The sequence below is a fragment of the Oculina patagonica genome, chromosome 3, assembly GCF_052425735.1.
Source record: "Oculina patagonica isolate OP01 chromosome 3, crgOcupat, whole genome shotgun sequence".
In the NCBI taxonomy this organism is placed as follows: domain Eukaryota; kingdom Metazoa; phylum Cnidaria; class Anthozoa; order Scleractinia; family Oculinidae; genus Oculina; species Oculina patagonica.
The window spans coordinates 10,794,776-10,811,734 of NC_135760.1; the positions used below are offsets into that span (position 1 = coordinate 10,794,776).

At 39.6% G+C, this 16,959-nt stretch overlaps 1 protein-coding gene across 1 annotated transcript; it reads right to left on the reverse strand.

Moving 5' to 3' along the window:
• Positions 1–356: 356 nt before the first annotated feature.
• LOC144646492 (uncharacterized) lies at positions 357–15,193 on the reverse strand. Its single transcript, XM_078506091.1, has 14 exons — positions 14,935–15,193; positions 14,569–14,660; positions 14,227–14,300; positions 12,670–12,762; positions 11,843–12,068; positions 10,993–11,164; positions 10,290–10,412; positions 9,870–9,920; positions 9,189–9,400; positions 8,779–8,860; positions 7,689–8,092; positions 7,098–7,338; positions 3,717–5,450; positions 357–1,579 (listed from the first exon to the last, which is right to left on the reverse strand). Exons 1-14 carry the CDS (start codon positions 14,996–14,998, stop codon positions 1,380–1,382), a joined length of 3,768 nt encoding a protein of 1,255 aa, XP_078362217.1. The 5' UTR covers positions 14,999–15,193; the 3' UTR covers positions 357–1,379.
• Between the last annotated feature and the right edge of the window lie 1,766 nt (positions 15,194–16,959).

Here is a 16,959-nt window from a genome sequence, read left to right on the forward strand (position 1 = left end):
AAACAGGCTACCATAAATTTGACTTGGAGCAAGTCTACTTTGGGGTGGCATATACCTATATAGCTTTTACCTCTCTTTTCCCCATGGATTCGACCCCAGTGAATCCCCGTTTACTCCCCATTTATTCAACAAAGAGGCCTGTTTGTATGAAGAAACGTTGTCGCTGGAAGGAGGGTTAACTTCTTTCCCGAGGAGGGTTAACCTCTTCTCATATAAACAATTCGCAGCTATTCCTAAAGAAATGTATGAAAAGCTCTTTCGCCTTAGGGGTAGCTCAAAATGGAGGAGTAGCCCTCAAACCAGGAGTAATGGTTCTTCATGTCAGCAGGCCTCGAGCCGGAATACCAACACTCCAGTGACAACAGAAGAATAAGTTTATTTGCATAATCCAAGTTCAAGCTATACATAAGCTGTACGCATAATACAAAGGTTATGCAAGTCAATTCCTTGAGGCCCTCCACCCCACTCTGTCTGGACCCAACCCATACAACCAGTCCCAATGGAGCAGTTCATGTACTTTTACATGCCCAGTTCCTTTAAATGCGGCGGAACCTTTTTTGGGACAGAAAGTAGCATTAACAAAATAACAAGGCAGAGGGTGACGTCCCAGTAAGAGTGAGAGGTATCTTTTGGTATACTACAATGAATTCAGTTGTTGTATCAACAGTAGTTCGGTACTCACTTCAGGTCACTGCTGGGTGCGAGTCCCAAACTTTACAAAATAGGCTTGTATGACTGTAACAATGTGATTGTTTTAGTGCTTTTTTTTGGTCGCTGTACATATTACATGTATACATACACCCTGTCCCCAATCTTCTATCCTTTTAAACTCATTTTCAGTCACACAAAATGAATCATAGATAGTACAGGTACAATGATTCGCTCGCGCTTTTTTGCGGGAAAATTATTAGATCAAGTTATTTATATAAATGAGTGGATAAATCCAACTGACGAAGATTACAATTCTCTTAATTAAACCTCTTAGCAAACCCCTCGATCGTTGTTTCGTATATTCAAAGTGAAATATAGCTGTTCTATTTACAAGAAATAACTTAAAGCCAACGACAGTCTTCATGGCAAGCTTACACGCAACAAAACTGAACAGCAAAGCCCGGACACTGAGCAATCTAATACCGATATACAACAAACGCGTTTTCAAATAAATAATCTGTTATTTTTATCGTGGAAGAAATAGGAGAACTGTCATCACACAAAGAAGGAAAAGTCTATTATGCCAATATACACATTAAATTTACAATCAGCAAAGCTCTAAGCTCTAAACATCAATACACACGGCGTAACAACACAACACTCTTAAGACCACTACAATGCGCTACATATAAATTCTCCTGGTCAATTTAACGCTAGACGGGCTGTAGTCAGTTGATGGCGGCTGCTTGCTGACGCTCGAGTTCTTCTACAGACACCACTTTTCTTGTGAAGTCTGCCGTGGCGTCGCGCTGTGCTGGGGTAGCCTGTTGAAGCACATCTTCACTGAACCATTTGGACAGGATATTGCCGCTGCCAACGCCTCCAGGAGAATGACTCTGGGGCGGATGGTTCATCACTGGACTCGCAACTAAAAACAAAGACGTAAAAATATGTGATTGCTGTAGTGTGCGATTATTTCAGTCTTTAAGCATGCAAATGCAAAGACAAGTCTCCAATTCAGCACAGGGGAACTATCAAGACGAGTGGAACAGATAGAACAGGTGGAACAGGTAGAATTAAACTTCCCAATTTAATTCACAGTATCTACTTTTTTGACTGCCCATTTCAGCGTCTGCCCCTAGGTTTCAACGTATTCTAAAATTCCCAACGCGTATCACTTTAGTACATGGAACACATCTTATTTTTATTTTTCACATGTCCTAGGTTACCGCTTTTCGTGCTACCTTAACTGACAACAGATGATAATCGCACGGACTACCAAATCAGGAAATCTGTCTACGTTACACTGCGAATTATTTAATTCTTTCACTTATCTTCTGGCGGAAGAAGGTAAAACTATACGTTGGAACGATACTTTATCGCTTTTCAACAGCTAACGATAGGTGCGCGGTGATTAATTTTAAAAGAAAAAACTAAGCGCACGCTTGATTGAACTTTTCAAATATAGGAATTCTAGGATTAAGCCAAAACCGTTCTAACCGACAATGGACATTTTCTTTCTTGAAACTGGATACAAGACTTCATTCAACAGCAAAAGAAAGACTAACAAGGTCACAACACGCTCCCTTATTATAATTACAGGGAATGTTGGTTTTTGTGTACTTTATGTGATACCATTGTCATCAACGGGATAATGATGTCACGCGACGCACGCAAATGCGTGGATCCAACACCGCTAAAAACCATTCACAAATATCATTCAACAAGATAAGAAGATGATTGGAAAGGTTCAACTGAATAAAGCGATACTTTCGAAACTTCTATGTAGGCGCTCTTTGGCGGTGCTTGGAGTTTCCGTGAGACTAAAGCAAAAGGGCGTGTCGAGCCACGTTCCACCACAAACACAATTGAGCTTCGTCACGAAAGGCGTATCTGGAAACATGACGTTTGTTGAGTTTTTTGTCGATTGCAATCCGTTTCAACCTTTCCCAATTTAAACCATCCTTGTTTCTTTTTGGCTTATTATTACCTTTTAAGATGGTTTCCGCCCAACATTCGAGCAATACAGGCAAAAATAAAGTTACCAAAAAGACCTCTTAGCATGGTAACAGTTTAAGTACAGCTAACAAAAACCTGCCAAAAATTTAGCACTTAAGCTGACCCCGCGAGAGAAAAATGGATTTGAAATTGTCAATATTTCAGTTAAAACGGACGTTTCGCGTCAGTTCAAAACAAAATGGCGCGCGTTATAAACATTTTTACAAGAATGCTTTAGAATTTAATTACGAGGTCATTAAGACAAATGAATTTCGATAAGATCTTTTAAATAGTATACAAAATGTTTCCGTACTATGAGCAAATTTTTGGTACTTAATTTTCGCACTCGTTGCTCGAACTTTCAGCGGAATCCGTCTTAAGTGTTTTTCTTACTAAGCAAACTATTATTTTGAGTTGTCTTTCGATTTCAACGTAATTTTGTTCAATGCAAAAAATTAACAAATTCTACCGCGACTTTATTCTGTCACAATAACTTTTTTCTCGTCTACGTTTGGCGACAGTTTCATGAAAACTAGAACTTACATCTACTCAGGGGAAGAAACCAAGATATGCCAAGTCAATGTGTCGCGGAAAGGCATCACTCATTAAACCTCCCTCCTGATACCGCTACGGGTAAGGTCTGCATCAATTGTTAGTTTTTTAATGTATAAAACTGCCTTCAAATCGAGAGAATCCACGAAATAAACGTTAACTAAGGTAGAAAAACAAAAAAGAGGCAACAATAAACTGACAAGAAACAAAGATGGCTTGGAATGGGGAAGATTAAAGTGCGCCTAACCCCATTTTTTTCTGTAAATATTTGTAAAAAATATGAATAATAAGGGAAAGATTAGAAAAATAATTGAGAAAATTTGTTAAATCCCCACGAATTTATGGCGCGTTGTTATTTAGGGTAGCTTTTTTCAAGCTTTGAAATCCGTGACATGGCTTCCTTTGAAATAATAATCTACCTTCGCCAGTGTTAGATCTGTCTTGTAGCTTCACTATAATCGTAAGCATCAAGAACCAGAAAGTAGTGAAGAGAAATATCAGACCCTACACCTTACCTCGTCTTCCATGTAACTGCTGAAGACCTGACTGAGGGGGCACATGAGGTGAGCGAGCTGCCATCATGGCCGCAGGGTTGACAGGTGGGTAGCCAGGTGACGGACGACCTCCGTACATCATGGCAGCAGCAGCGGCCGCAGCCGCAGCAGGATGGTGTCCGGGCATCATGGGGTACCTCCCACCCGAGTGCGCCATTGGCATTCTCATGGACACCGGGCTCATTCCAGGCGAAGGCATTCCCATGGGTGTTCCAGCTGAAGACATCATTCTCAGATAAGCTGGATGGAGGTGTGGTGGGATCATTCCAGGATGCATGGCAGACCTGGGTGGCACGCCCATGCCTGGCATGGGTGAGTTGAATGGAGTACGCCCTGGATGTCCCCCATGCATAGCTGGCATGCCTGATGGTGACAAGCGCCCATTGGGTACGTGTGGACCAGGGCGTGGACCCTGTGAACCATGGAATGATCTTGGCATGTGGTGCACCGGGGTAGGTCTAGTGTCACCTCCCTGGATTCTGTGTGGGTGGTTCCCAGGTAGATTCTCGTGATGAGATTCAGAGCTTCTCATTCTCTGAATGCCATGCGCACTATTTGGATGATGTTGCGACACCGGGTGACCGCTCGACAAACCTTCGCTTCTCTTTGCATGAAACACGTCTTCGTAAGCAGGTGGCTTGTCTGAAGTAACATGAGGCTGCTGTTCATATGAATGAGTCAAGGGCCTACCTTCATTAGCTGCCACGACTCGGGTGATGCCATTGCGAATTGCTTTCGCCTGGCTCTCCAAGGAAGTACTGTGACCAAACAATCCCAAGGGTGGTTTGTTGCTGTCATCTCCTGTCATTAATCCTTTCGATGCTAACTGCTGTGGTGAAAGCAGAGCTGCTTTGTCAACTAAATGGTGACGCTGAGGAGTGCATGGTGCCGAATTAGGCAGTGGTTTTGATGCTCTTAGTGGAGACCCTGCATTCTGGTTAAAGGAATGCAGAGGAGATGCAGGTTCGGAGTGAATACCACCCTTGAGACTAGAAAATGGCAACTGAGGTGAACCTGGCAAAGGCTTGAAAGCCGTTGGCTTCTGCAAAACTGGTGAGCCAGTCTGAGACAACTGTGTGTCACTTGACATGATAGATCTTGGAGAAAGTAAACGATCTTGTTTGGAAGCCGTGCTGTGAGTTGGGGAGGGTCTTTCACCTGTGTACTGTTGAAACAGCCCCATTTTAACAAGATCATCTGCACTGTCAGCCCTCAAATTAGAAAGATTATGGTTAGACTGCATTGGCGTTACTTCTGGCGCACCCTCCCTTGCTTTTGACTGGTCTACAGTGTTTGTCTTTGGACTCTTGTGATCCAGTCGTTCCTGGTGAATCTTTCTCATGACAGATGTTGGCATAAACGATCTGTCTGGTATGTGAGGAGAGCCAGTTTGCCCTGCTGATGCTGGTTTTGCATGTACTGCTGCTACCTGGCTGCGCGGTTCAGGTGCGCCACCAGTCTTGTTGTACCTTTCTTGTGGTTGTGGTTTCCTCTGAGGAGGCTGCTGTCCTCCCATGTGCGGCATGCCAGGATGAGGCCCTGTGTGGTACAAGGAAGGGACTTGTGGCGGCACTCTCTGCATGTTCACACTGCCAAACCCCAGGGGTGGGCTCTGCCTTTGGTGGGCCAGCATTGCTAGAGGAGAGGGTGACCGGCGAAGCAACGGAGATGCAAACAGATCGTGAGGAGGTGTTACTACATGGCAAGAAAGAAAAACGTCACAAAATAATTAAGTAATAAAATTATTTTTCTCGTGAAAATATTGCCTAAGAATACTATACATACACCTTATTTAATGGTTTAACATATAATATGCACAGATATTTTGCAAGTTGCACAGTATTCATTTTAAGGAGATTTCCCCATTTGCCATTTTAAGGAATTTATTTGCAATATTCAGTGACGAAGCCTGAGAGTCTTTTGCACATCAATTTTTGTTTTTTACATTAACATTTTTGACAGGAGTGTTAGAAGAGGTTTGGACATTTGACAATCATAAAAAATACAAAAATAAAAAAGGGCTGAGAAAATCTAAGAATATGCTTCATGGAGACAAACAAAGACATATCTATCTCCTGTTAGAAATTAATCTTGTGAAGGAGTTTCATTAGCAAGATCAGGAGACGAGCATAGGTCATGAGTGGTAAAAGATGATTTTTTTTCTCTCCTGTCGCGACGTTGCAGAGTGGTCACCTGTAGTGTGACTGGTCACAGGCATCCCAAACTCATGATTCAAGAAATCAAAATAAATGATTTATGTAGGTTACAACAAAAACAACAAAACCCCCCAAAAATGATGAAATAGCCCAAAAGGACAACAGAAACCAAGAAAGGTGAGTACTTTCATCTTTTTGTAAACTCCATACAAAGTCTTATGGGGCACTCAATATTTTTTAATTCCTAATGACCTTAATTGTAACACAACAATGTGCACTTCAAGTAGTCATGTCCCACTCGATACGCTTACATAAATCATTCAAATGCTTACAGAAATCATTAATTTAATCGACTTCTCAAATCATAAGTTTAGGATGCCTGTGGACTTGTAAGACTTTTTTGCTTTACCTTTCTCTTTTAGCAAGTATTCAATCACAACCAGAATTCAAAACAATGGCCAAAGCATTTTTTTACACTTTTCCACTCACACTTCTGGTGTTTGCTCTGTAGACATGACTTGCACTAGAATTATTCTTGGTTTTCATGTTACGTCATAAAATTCTGAAATCAAACTTCACTAGGCCTGCTAAATTTTCATTGTCATTAGGCGAAAGATAAACTAAAAATATATATTTTTGCAAATTTCCAGATCAATAGTGTCATTCGTTTTTAAAACAGAGCATTTTGAATATTTGAGTTTTCCGTCATATGTGACATCAAGCTGAGTGCCGTGACAAAGCTGTTTTGTTTGAAAAAAGGCCTTTCCTTTCCATTTTGAGCAAATTGAACATTTCAGATATAATAAGTGGTGTTTATGTGAAAGTGTACTAGCTCTTAAGCTGTTGTAAACAGAACTGAGTTCCAAATGGTTTCTCCGACATCACGGCGGCCATATTTGTGTCCCTTGGAAGGACACAGTTATGAAATCTCCATACTAAGCTTTATAAATTTGCGTGGAAAGGTTTGGAAAATAACTCGCGAACGGTACATCGCACAGACCCGAAACTTGGAGAAATTGTTTATCTATTTATCATCTATAATATTTGAAATTCATAGCTTCTGTAGTTGAATGGTTTCGAATTTATTTTTTGATTGCGTGACAGTGAAAACCAGCAATACTTTACCTAAATCCCTGCAAACCACCTGCAGCTGCCCTAAAGGCTAACAGTGAATGAGAATACACACCTACAGAATTGTACTTGTGGAACATCTCCAAGGGAGAAGGAGGCCGGTTCATCTGTGGTACGACCTGTGCCGGTGAAGGAGGTCGGTGACCAGACAGTGGTGCCTGCATGGTCATTTGTTTCAGCAATTCAGCAGGTGACGGGGACCTTCTCAGATCCTGCAGTGGAGATGGAGTATTCCTTGGTGTTTTCCGCTTGGGAGATGGTGGTCTTGGCAGCAAACGGGTAGGTAGGCCAGTTATCTTGGTGTTAAGACAAATAAGGGCTCATTAATCTTTAGGGCTCAAAGAAGTTCCACTAATTTGTCTGGGACAAGTAAAATTTTTTCTTGGATGAAGGGTAAGGCTGCCCTCTGCTTACTAAATTATGAATTTTAAACAAAAACTATACTTAGGCAAGCACGCAAATGCACTGGGCAAGCAAACGTTTTGAGTTTCTTCTCACAGACTTTTGATTTCAAGTTAAATGCTCGCTGTAATAAAACACTTTTGGTGTTTCCATAGAGCAATTTTTTTTTTGATAGAGTTGGGAAGTTTGACTATCTGCAGTTAATTATTTCCTTTAACATAAGTAAGGTAACAAGACAACTCACTGTGGGTTGAGGCTTCTCTGGTAATGTGCCTGACGACTTCATCTTCTCAACAAGCAAGTTAAATGCAACCATTTCTTGCTTTGTGCTGGGTATTTCACTACTTGTACTGATGTTTTCTTTGTTCTGCTCCAGGTCAGGGATCTCTTTCTTTGAAGAGCTCTCAGTATCTTTCGTGACATCAGCTTCAATGTCCTCCAAACGAACTGGGCCCTTTACTTTGCTTTCCTTGCCTGATGACATTACTTCGTCCAACAAGGGCTGTACGCTGATCTGAGATTTCTGCAGCATCTCTGCCAGGCCGTGCGATTCAATACTGTCATCTACTGAAGGTGCGATAGGAGTGAATAAGTAGTTTGGTCCTGGTGACGGCGTACGAGGGGTGTTGGCACCACCGCTGGAGAAACCTGATAGAAATGCTCACTCAGTAATACAATCAAACAGTGTCAAAGTATTATTAATGTTGTGCACTGCTGCTGATAAAACCTGATACATGTAAAAACACTCAGTAATCAAACAGTTACCGGTATAGTCAACTCTCTCTAAAAAGGACACTGTCAGGACCGGCTCCAACTGTCCATCTTGTAGGGAGTTTAGTTACAGTGAAATGACTGAAAAAGGCAGGGACGGGACCAACACCAGGTGTCCGTTTTAAAGAGGTGTCTTTTGAGAGTTGACTGTATTCAACTAAATGACGTACATAGTAGCTGGAGAAACCTTGTAGAAATCTCACTCAGTAATAGTTATACAATGTGCACTGTGCACTGCCACTGGTGAAACCTGATAGATACACTCATTCAGTAACACAACCAAAGGATCATTTAACTAAGTGCTGTGGACTGCTGTCGCAAAAAAATGAAACACTTGATGACCAATTCCCTCTTAGAGACACACCAGCAGGGAATCATGAGAGTTGTATTCAGTAAAACATGCATGATACTTGGTAATGTTGAAAACGACTACCATGATGTCTCATAGAGGCATGTCATACAGGCATGTCTCATGGAGGAAATTGGCCATTACACAGTCAAACAGTCAATTAACTAAGTGCTGCACAAAAGACTAGAATTGTTTGGTTTTACTCAAAACACACCTGTACTTCCACTTCTACTGCTGCTGTAGTTACTTCCTGGTTGACCAAAAAACTGGCTAAATCGACTACTTGTTTGGTCCACCTGATAAAAAACATTATAAATCATGTTAGCCAGGTACTTAGACTAGAAACATTTTTACTAAAGGCTGGTTTACATGCTAGGATTTGTCGGTTTGATTTGTTCCAAACAAATTTACGTGCACGGTGACTCATCGGCCTGATTTTCTTTGCCTTACTTGAATTGCGAGGATGAAATAGGCCCGATTTCTAAAATCTGTGGCACTGCAACAGATTTTTAAAATCGGGTCAATTTTTAACTACGTACTCATTTTTCCCTTAAATCTGTGCCAAATGGGGCCAACAAATCATATCGTGTAAACCAGCCTTAAACCAAGTATGAAGGAACTTACCCCTCCTGCGAAAGAGAGCACGGTGTCACTCAGGAAAAAGTCATTGATGTCAAAAGGCTTGGCTTTTTCCTTATTGTCATCAGGTGCAGTTGTGTCAGTGGCATCCTTGGTATCCAGTGCTGTCTTGCCACCAGTTCTGTCTTGGGATGGACTACTGTCTGTTGCAGGTGATAAACTGTTTAGTTCACCATTCATGGGACCTTTCTTTCCCACTGAAATACATAAACATAAATTAGCAAGTTAAGGTAAAGTTAAGACTGCAATAGCCGATTCCCTCTATAGCGTGCGCCTGCAGGGAATCACGGTAGTTGTATTCATCAAACCATGCGCGAGACTCAGCAACGATGCACGTTGCTTAGTCTCGCGCATGGTTTGATGAATACAAAGTTCTACCGTGATTCCCTGCAGGCGCGCGCTATAGAGGGAATCAGGTATTGAGCCTAGTGGCCCATCAAGCTTAATCTGGAATCACCACACCTCCCATAATATTCGTGAGAAATAGAGTATATACATGTACATTCAATAATTTTATCATTAATTATTTTAGGCAATTAGAAAGTCTACTCCATCGTTTGTCAATAAATCCTGCCATAGTACTAAGCCCTCCACTTATGCTTGTAAAAGATAATTTTTGGTCCAACAGCTCTTAATTTCTGACAAGAAAAAAAAATCCTATCGTACCTGACAAAATTGCTTTGATCTCATCAGAAGCAGACTTGCGTCTCTCCCGGTCTATTGGTAGTGAAGAGAAAAATAGGAAATGCATTATGCCTCAAATAAGTTTTGCATTTGTACTAACATGAATTTTTTCATTGCATTCCTCCGAAATAGAACTGACAACAGATTTTCGCTTGAAATTTGCCTACTGGTTATCTATCCTAAGAGAACATTATTTTTGAAATAAAAAAGAGGGGTCCCCGTATTTGTTTAGGTGCAGGAAGACCTTGAATATACCCTATAATTCTTCACAATATCATCAATTATATTATCACGAGTACTGGCTAAGTTCACATTTCTGTTTATTATTTCTTTTTCTACACTAGGAATTTGTCCATATTCATTTAAAAGAAAGGTGATTATATGATTATATATTGTCCACACCTCTTTTAGCAACTTCTTCATCATCAAATCCCTTGAGCTCCATGGTTTCAAACTGACTTGATGGGCCAAATGTAAACCATTCTGGTTCTGCATTTTGAGCTTCCTTAGCTTGCTTCTTTCTGACTGTGTGGTTAAAAATAAAATCATTGACAAATAAGTGTCTTGAAAGTTCTATAAATACGTAACTTGCAGCGTATTGTATATAGATCGAATGAGTGCATGTTTTTCAGGGATGTAGCTGAGAAAACACTAAGCAGGCTCATCAGCAAGCCCAGCTGGCTTTTCTGGCCTAAGCAGCTCTAAAAGTTTACCAAAGTCTGTTTTTATGTGAAATTTCAGCCGTATTTAAGTTCTATTTCAGCTGGTTTAAATTAGCTGGCAGCCAGCCCCTAGCAACATTCCTGTTTTTTTTGGGAGAAGGGAAGGGTTTTAAATTTATGCTGACTTCAGGTCAACCTTTTTAATTTCTCTCTTGTGGCCTTCACACGACAAACCAATGGCCAACTCATGTTGACAAACTCAAGTTGGTGTGTGAATGACAAAACAACGGCAAACAAGTTGGCCAATTGTTGGCGACAAAAAGAACTTGCCTTTATCCTTGCCAACAGTCTTGCCAAACTGTTTGTCAACTGTTGTTATGTTGTTCACAACAACTTGAGTATGCCAACGTTAGTTTGTTGTGTAAATACTAAAAGCAACACACCTTGAATGTTTCTTCCTCGGGTAGGTTCTTCTCTGCTTCTTTTTCGCTCCTTGTCTCTTTCTCTAAATCCCCTGTCTTTGTCTTTGCCATATCCCCGTTCAGCTCTGTCACCTCTCTCTTCCCTTTCCCTTTCTCTTGGCCCTGTGTATTTTCCTGGTGGTTCATCAGGGTCCTAACAGATTCAAAACTGTGTTTAATATCATCTATCAGAATGGCAAACTAACTTACATACATGCATGTAATCACCATTCCAGGAGAAGCTAAATATTACAGTGAAGTTCTCAAGTTAATTACTGTAATGATTCGATTTTGTGCCCAGGGCGCTTATTTACCTTTGGCACCTCAAGGGAGGGCGCTTGTTCTAGACAGGGTGCTTATTCGGGACAGGGTGCTTATTTAATTTTTTGAGAAACACCAAGTGTTCAAACCAAAACTTTTATAAATATTGAAATAACTAACAATAACAGAAACTGTAATTACAATAACAAATTGTTGAAAGTTCAGTTACTTTTAAAAGAATTGTTTATTTCAGCAATAAATATATACATGAATGTTCATGAGCTTATAAGAATGGGGCGCTTATTAGAATGGGGGTGCTTATTGGAAAAGGAGCGCTTATTGACAAAAACACATTCGAAGGGGGGGCGCTTATTCCGAAGGGGGTGCTTATTGGAAGGAGGGCACTTAATCGAATCATTACGGTACCCCTGGAAAGAAGTGACTACGAAAATTAGGTTAACTTTTCACTGTTGTTCTAGAGCCCAATCCTGACAAAAGCATTCCTTTAAAAGTAACGATAGTCCCAAAGAAGCCACCTTAAATGGACTTGACCAATTATTATTAATTGCACCTTGTTTCTTTCTTGCAGAGGTGTACGTTCTTTATAATCTAAGGCTCTTCCTCTACCGACTCTTCCAGTTAGCCTGCTTCTTCCTTCTCTCTCACGATCAGTTGTTCTGCTTAGGCCAGTCTTAACTCTGTCCTGTTGGCTGTTTCTTTCAGGAGCACTTTGGGGGATGTGGCAGCCTTGTACAAAGCTTTGACGCTGTGGGCTCAGTACAATGCCATCCTCAATCCTGTGATCGATAAATAGTAGGCCTGTAAGTAGACTTACTAGAGCCAGGGATGTCACTAAGGGCCGGCTGCTGGCTAATTTCACCAGCTGAAAGAGAACTTAAATCCCTTTGAAATTTCACATGAAATAAAAGCTTCGGTAAACTAGCTGCCAAGGCCAGAAAAGCCAGCTGGGCTTGTTAATGAGCTGGCATAGTGTTTTCTTAAACTACTAATAAAAATATCTATTTAAATTGGTTGTCATGAGTGTTAATTTTATGGTCACAGCTGCATATTTCATAATTACAGTGCATTTCCCAACCTTCATAGGTGGTAAAATTCATGTGACAAATCAGTATTAAACCCGGCTGCCAGCTTTGACCTACATCCCTGCTATATAGGCCATGTTACTGGCAGCAAGACTGTGCTAACACTCAAAATTACATTTTCTTTGTTCCTGATAGCAGGGTTTCAGTCAGATGGGTATCAGGGTGTCCTGTGAATGCCCACTTTGAGTAGAAAATTAGAACTTTTTTCATATGTTGCTTGAATTGTTGGCTCAATGGCTTCTTTTTGAATCCTTGCTTATTTAAAGCAGCCAGACAGTAACTCTTAGCTACTTACATGAGTTGTTTCTTGAGTTCCTCCCCAGGTGACGCACATCTTTTTCCACCAGAGAAGGACTGGTGCCAAACTTCAGGATCCCACACACCATGCCTAATGAAGAACAAGGACAACAATAATATTGAGAAGGAGAATGCTACAGAAAAATAAACAATAATAAATGTAAAATCCTAGTTTTAATAACCAATGTGTTAAGAGGAAATCCGCCAGGACTTCGAGCAGTTATTGGACAAAATTATGTACCAAAACTATTTACACCTGATTGCAAGCTTTCGTGTTACTGCTTCAAATATCTTATCGAAAGAAATCTTTTCTAACACCAAACATCGAAAACAAATTTCGAAGTTCCACTGAGTTCCCATGAATCGCTTAAAAGGTGTGAGCTTTTGCCCATAGCTTGTGAACTTTAAATATCATTTTCTCAGACTCTGATAAGAAATTGTTGTACCAGAATTATTTCCACCTTATTGCAAACTTTTTTGCTACTGCTTCAAATATCTTATCAAAAGAAATCTTTTCTAACAACACCAAATACCGAAAAAAATTTTTGAAGTTCCGCTGAATTCCACTGAATCGCTTAAGACAAATTTACAAAATGGCTACACTTGAGATTTTTCCTATACCTTGTGAACTTTGAAATTCATTTTCTCAGACTCTGATAAGAAATTGTTGTTGGTGTTATCACGGATAATTAATTACATTTTTACCTTTTATTAAGGGTAGGAAATAACGCAATAGGATTTAAATTATTCTGGTACTTGATTTTTGTCCAACTTTAATAAATATTACTCAACTTCCTAGTGGATCCCGTCTTAATGCTTGTGGCCTTAGTTGCCCAAGGGCATGACAAGGATTGAGTGAGTCAAAGCTTTTATAAACTTGATACTACAATACTTTACAAAATCACCCAATATATTAGAGTCACATGACGCCATATAATGATACTCAACATATGAATATAGCTGCAAGCTTTAAGTGGTGCAATTATTACTGCCGACTAGCAGAAATATAAAGGTCTTCATGCCCACAAAAAACTCTAAAATTCACTGAGTTTGTAAAGTTTTTTTTTTAATCCAAGCAAAACATGGAGATTCTGAAAGTCATGCAACAAGACTTAGTATGACCTTAATACCAGCTAATTAAAAGGGTTTTTTAAAAAAATAAAGATAGTATAGCATTTTTTTTTCACTGCAATTTTATATTTTATTTAAAAAAACCCTCAGAAACATGAACCACTTACGAGATGAAACATATCATTTAAACCCCTCTAGGCATAAAGAGGTTTATGCTGTGCACAAGGGGAGAAAGTTACTCAAGTTTGAAACAATATTAATTGGTTTTACAGATCAAAACAACTGTTAAATAATTAAATGAAAAAAATCTGTTATTAAGAAAATTCACAAACAAATAAGTTTCCTGCTTTATACATAATTCCTAATTCTAAATTTATGGAAGGAGAGATCTTCATATCAAGATTGAGAGTATAAATATAAGTTAGAGTAAAACATGTAAGAAACATTCCTTGTTTATCACAAATAATATTGTCACATAACAAACCTGACATGCTCCTCAGAAAGTATAGACGGCCACAATTTCGATGCTGGAGACTCTCTTAAATTAAGTAAATCCTCCTGTGGTAAAATACATCAAACAACGTACAATTAATAACAAACGTCGAGTGTTGTTATAGTCTTATGTTTGTACATTTTTACAAATTTCGCATACTTCAGATCATGGAAATTTATCTTCCTTTTATTAACAAAAACATGCACCGTAAAGTTATACGACTTCGCTTAATTATATTAAGATATCTTCAACCGAGTACTTTAAGACACAAAGGGAAAATTATAGCTAGAAAATGCGACATTATTTTGAGAAGTTCAATACACAGCTTGTCACCTTCGAGTACGTAACACGTGGCTTATTTTTTGCCATTTCATCTCCACCTTTCATCGAGACGGCAAGACCTCCGTTTGCCTGGCCAGTTTTTCCTAAAATACAAAAGACTGGGTTAAATTTAAACATAACTTAATACCCAAAGCAGCTATTTTTGGAAGCATGACCAGATAACACAAATGGCTCTTTTAGTCTTCTCCAAAAACAAAGTTGTGTTGTTTATTGTTATTCCATAAAACTGCCACAAAACCTACAAAATCCACGTCTTTGCTAATTCAAAACAAAGAAGAGAATATTTTGAAACTTTACTTGAGTAAACTAGTTCGATAAACCAAGGTTTCTTAAGGGTAGAGACAATTATAAGCTTACCTTGACCAGATAACCCCTCTTTTGTAACGGCATCGTCTTCTGCTGACAATTCGGCAACGTCCATCTGAAAACTCAGCGTTGAAAGTTGTCGAAATTTGAACAGCAACTTCCTTGAGAAGAGGTTAATTCCTTGATGAATTTAACCTCGAGGAAACCTGCTTTCATTACAAAAGCCCAGGAAATTAATGTCTAGTACTCCTCGCACATACGCCGTCAACGTCCATTTTGAAAACCTCGAAAGGAAATCGCACAAAGTTGCGCTTGCGTATTTACGATGCCTCACTTTAAAGAGGAGCATTTCCGCTTCTTGGGGGGAGGGGCTCTAATTTGCTTCTAAGGGGAGTGGACTAAAAAGGTTTTTTGGTAGACAAGGTGGTGCTAGGCCTTTCTCGATTATGCTAGCATTTTTTTCGGCATTTTTTGGGAAAACGAGCATTTTTTTTTCATTTTTTCTTGAAAAAGAATTGCTAGCATTTTCTGTCATTTTTCATGACTGTGATCCAGATTTCAGCACTCAGAACTCAGAAGGATAAATAATCCTAAAGTTTCACAGTTTTGATTACTTAATTTGATTGTTTTAATAATAATAATAATAACTTTATTTATCCTGGAAAACCGGTCAGTCAATCAAGGAGATTGACTGGTATCAATCGGTGACCAGTATAAAAGCATAAAATTTACAAAGCATAAAATTTAAAAGCATAAAAAATTACTAGCATAAAATTTAAAATTACAAATCTAAAAAACTGTGAATATATATACAAAAAATTAAAATTTAAATTGTACACGTGTGATTTGCACTGTCCATGTTCATGAGATGACTGTATGTTTTGCCTTTAAATTGTGTAAGTGTTGCGAGCTCGCGAATCTCTCTTGGCAGTTTGTTCCAGGCACTCGCAGCCGAAAACCTAAACGAGGTCTGTCCACATTTGGTGTTAACTTGTGGTAGATCTAATAGTGTTGGATCTCTAAAAGATCGACAATGTCTCTGCGATCGTTTCATTAAATAACCTGTCAACTGCTTAGGGCAGTTAATGTTGTTAATTATCTTAATTATTATTAATTATTGTTGTTAATTATCTTAATTATCTTAATTATCTTTTCTGTCTGCTTCGACTGTTTGTGCGTTGTGTTACTTGTGTACTTGTGTTGTGTTACTTACGTGTGTGTTCTTTTAATTTTATTTTTTTAAATTTAATATATATTTTTTATTTCTTATTTTTATAAACAAACAATTATTAAGTATCACCTGTTGTTCAGTATGAGCATATAATGTATGAGTTCGTACGTTTTGTTTGAAATAAAACAAAGCATTCTTTGGAATTCAAGTGGCATTTTTTAAAGAAATCAAGCATTATTTTAGCATTTTTTTGGCTTTATGCGAGAATTTCTAGTAGCATTAAATGCCAGTTTTACTAGCATAATCGAGAAAGGCCTAGGTGGTGCTGCCGGAATACATGAATATTTGTGTAATTTGGCCAATTCGGAAGAGTTGTGTGTCTGTATGAAGCAGTTCTGCAATTTAATCCTTTCATGTATTTAGTTTCAGTATTAGTTTTTATTTTTATTTTTATAAAAATGTCTGTCCTGATTTAAGAAAACAAGGCCCCCGGAACTGCCAGGGGCCAGCAAACCCTCTTAGCCCTCCCCTCCATTCCCCATGTGGGTTTCAGAGATCCCAAGGGCACTGCTAGGAAGCCTTCCCATGCCCGGTCGCAGCTGAGCTCTCAGAGGTCTCAAGGCTACTGATCCTGGCCCCCCAAAAACCAAAAGCCAGGGGCAGTCCTGACCACATTTCGAAGCAAAGTCTTTGCAGAAAACGAGCCAAAAACCTGACTTTAGCCCCCCCCCCCCCCCCCCAAGCCGGATTGCAATTCGACAGCTGGCCCAGGGCTCCCTAGGGTTGTTAGGTCAGGGCTCGGGCCACCTTCCCATGGGGTTGTTGACGTCGTCGCCCCCCCCCCCTCAAATTTCTCGGACCGGCCTTCAAGCAAGGATCCCGGAGTCCGCGTTTTGCAAAATCCA

What these genes read in the sequence shown, in the direction of transcription:
- LOC144646492 (XM_078506091.1), bottom strand. Translation starts at nt 14,998, where the DNA reads ATGGACGTTGCCGAATTGTCAGCAGAAGACGATGCCGTTACAAAAGAG. An exon ending in GATCAAAGCAATTTTGTCAG is followed by an intron (nt 9,401 to 9,869) that starts GTACGATAGGAT and finishes TATGTATTTCAG; the next exon opens with TGGGAAAGAAAGGTCCCATG. An exon ending in CCACAAGTACAATTCTGTAG is followed by an intron (nt 5,451 to 7,097) that starts GTGTGTATTCTC and finishes CTTGCCATGTAG; the next exon opens with TAACACCTCCTCACGATCTG.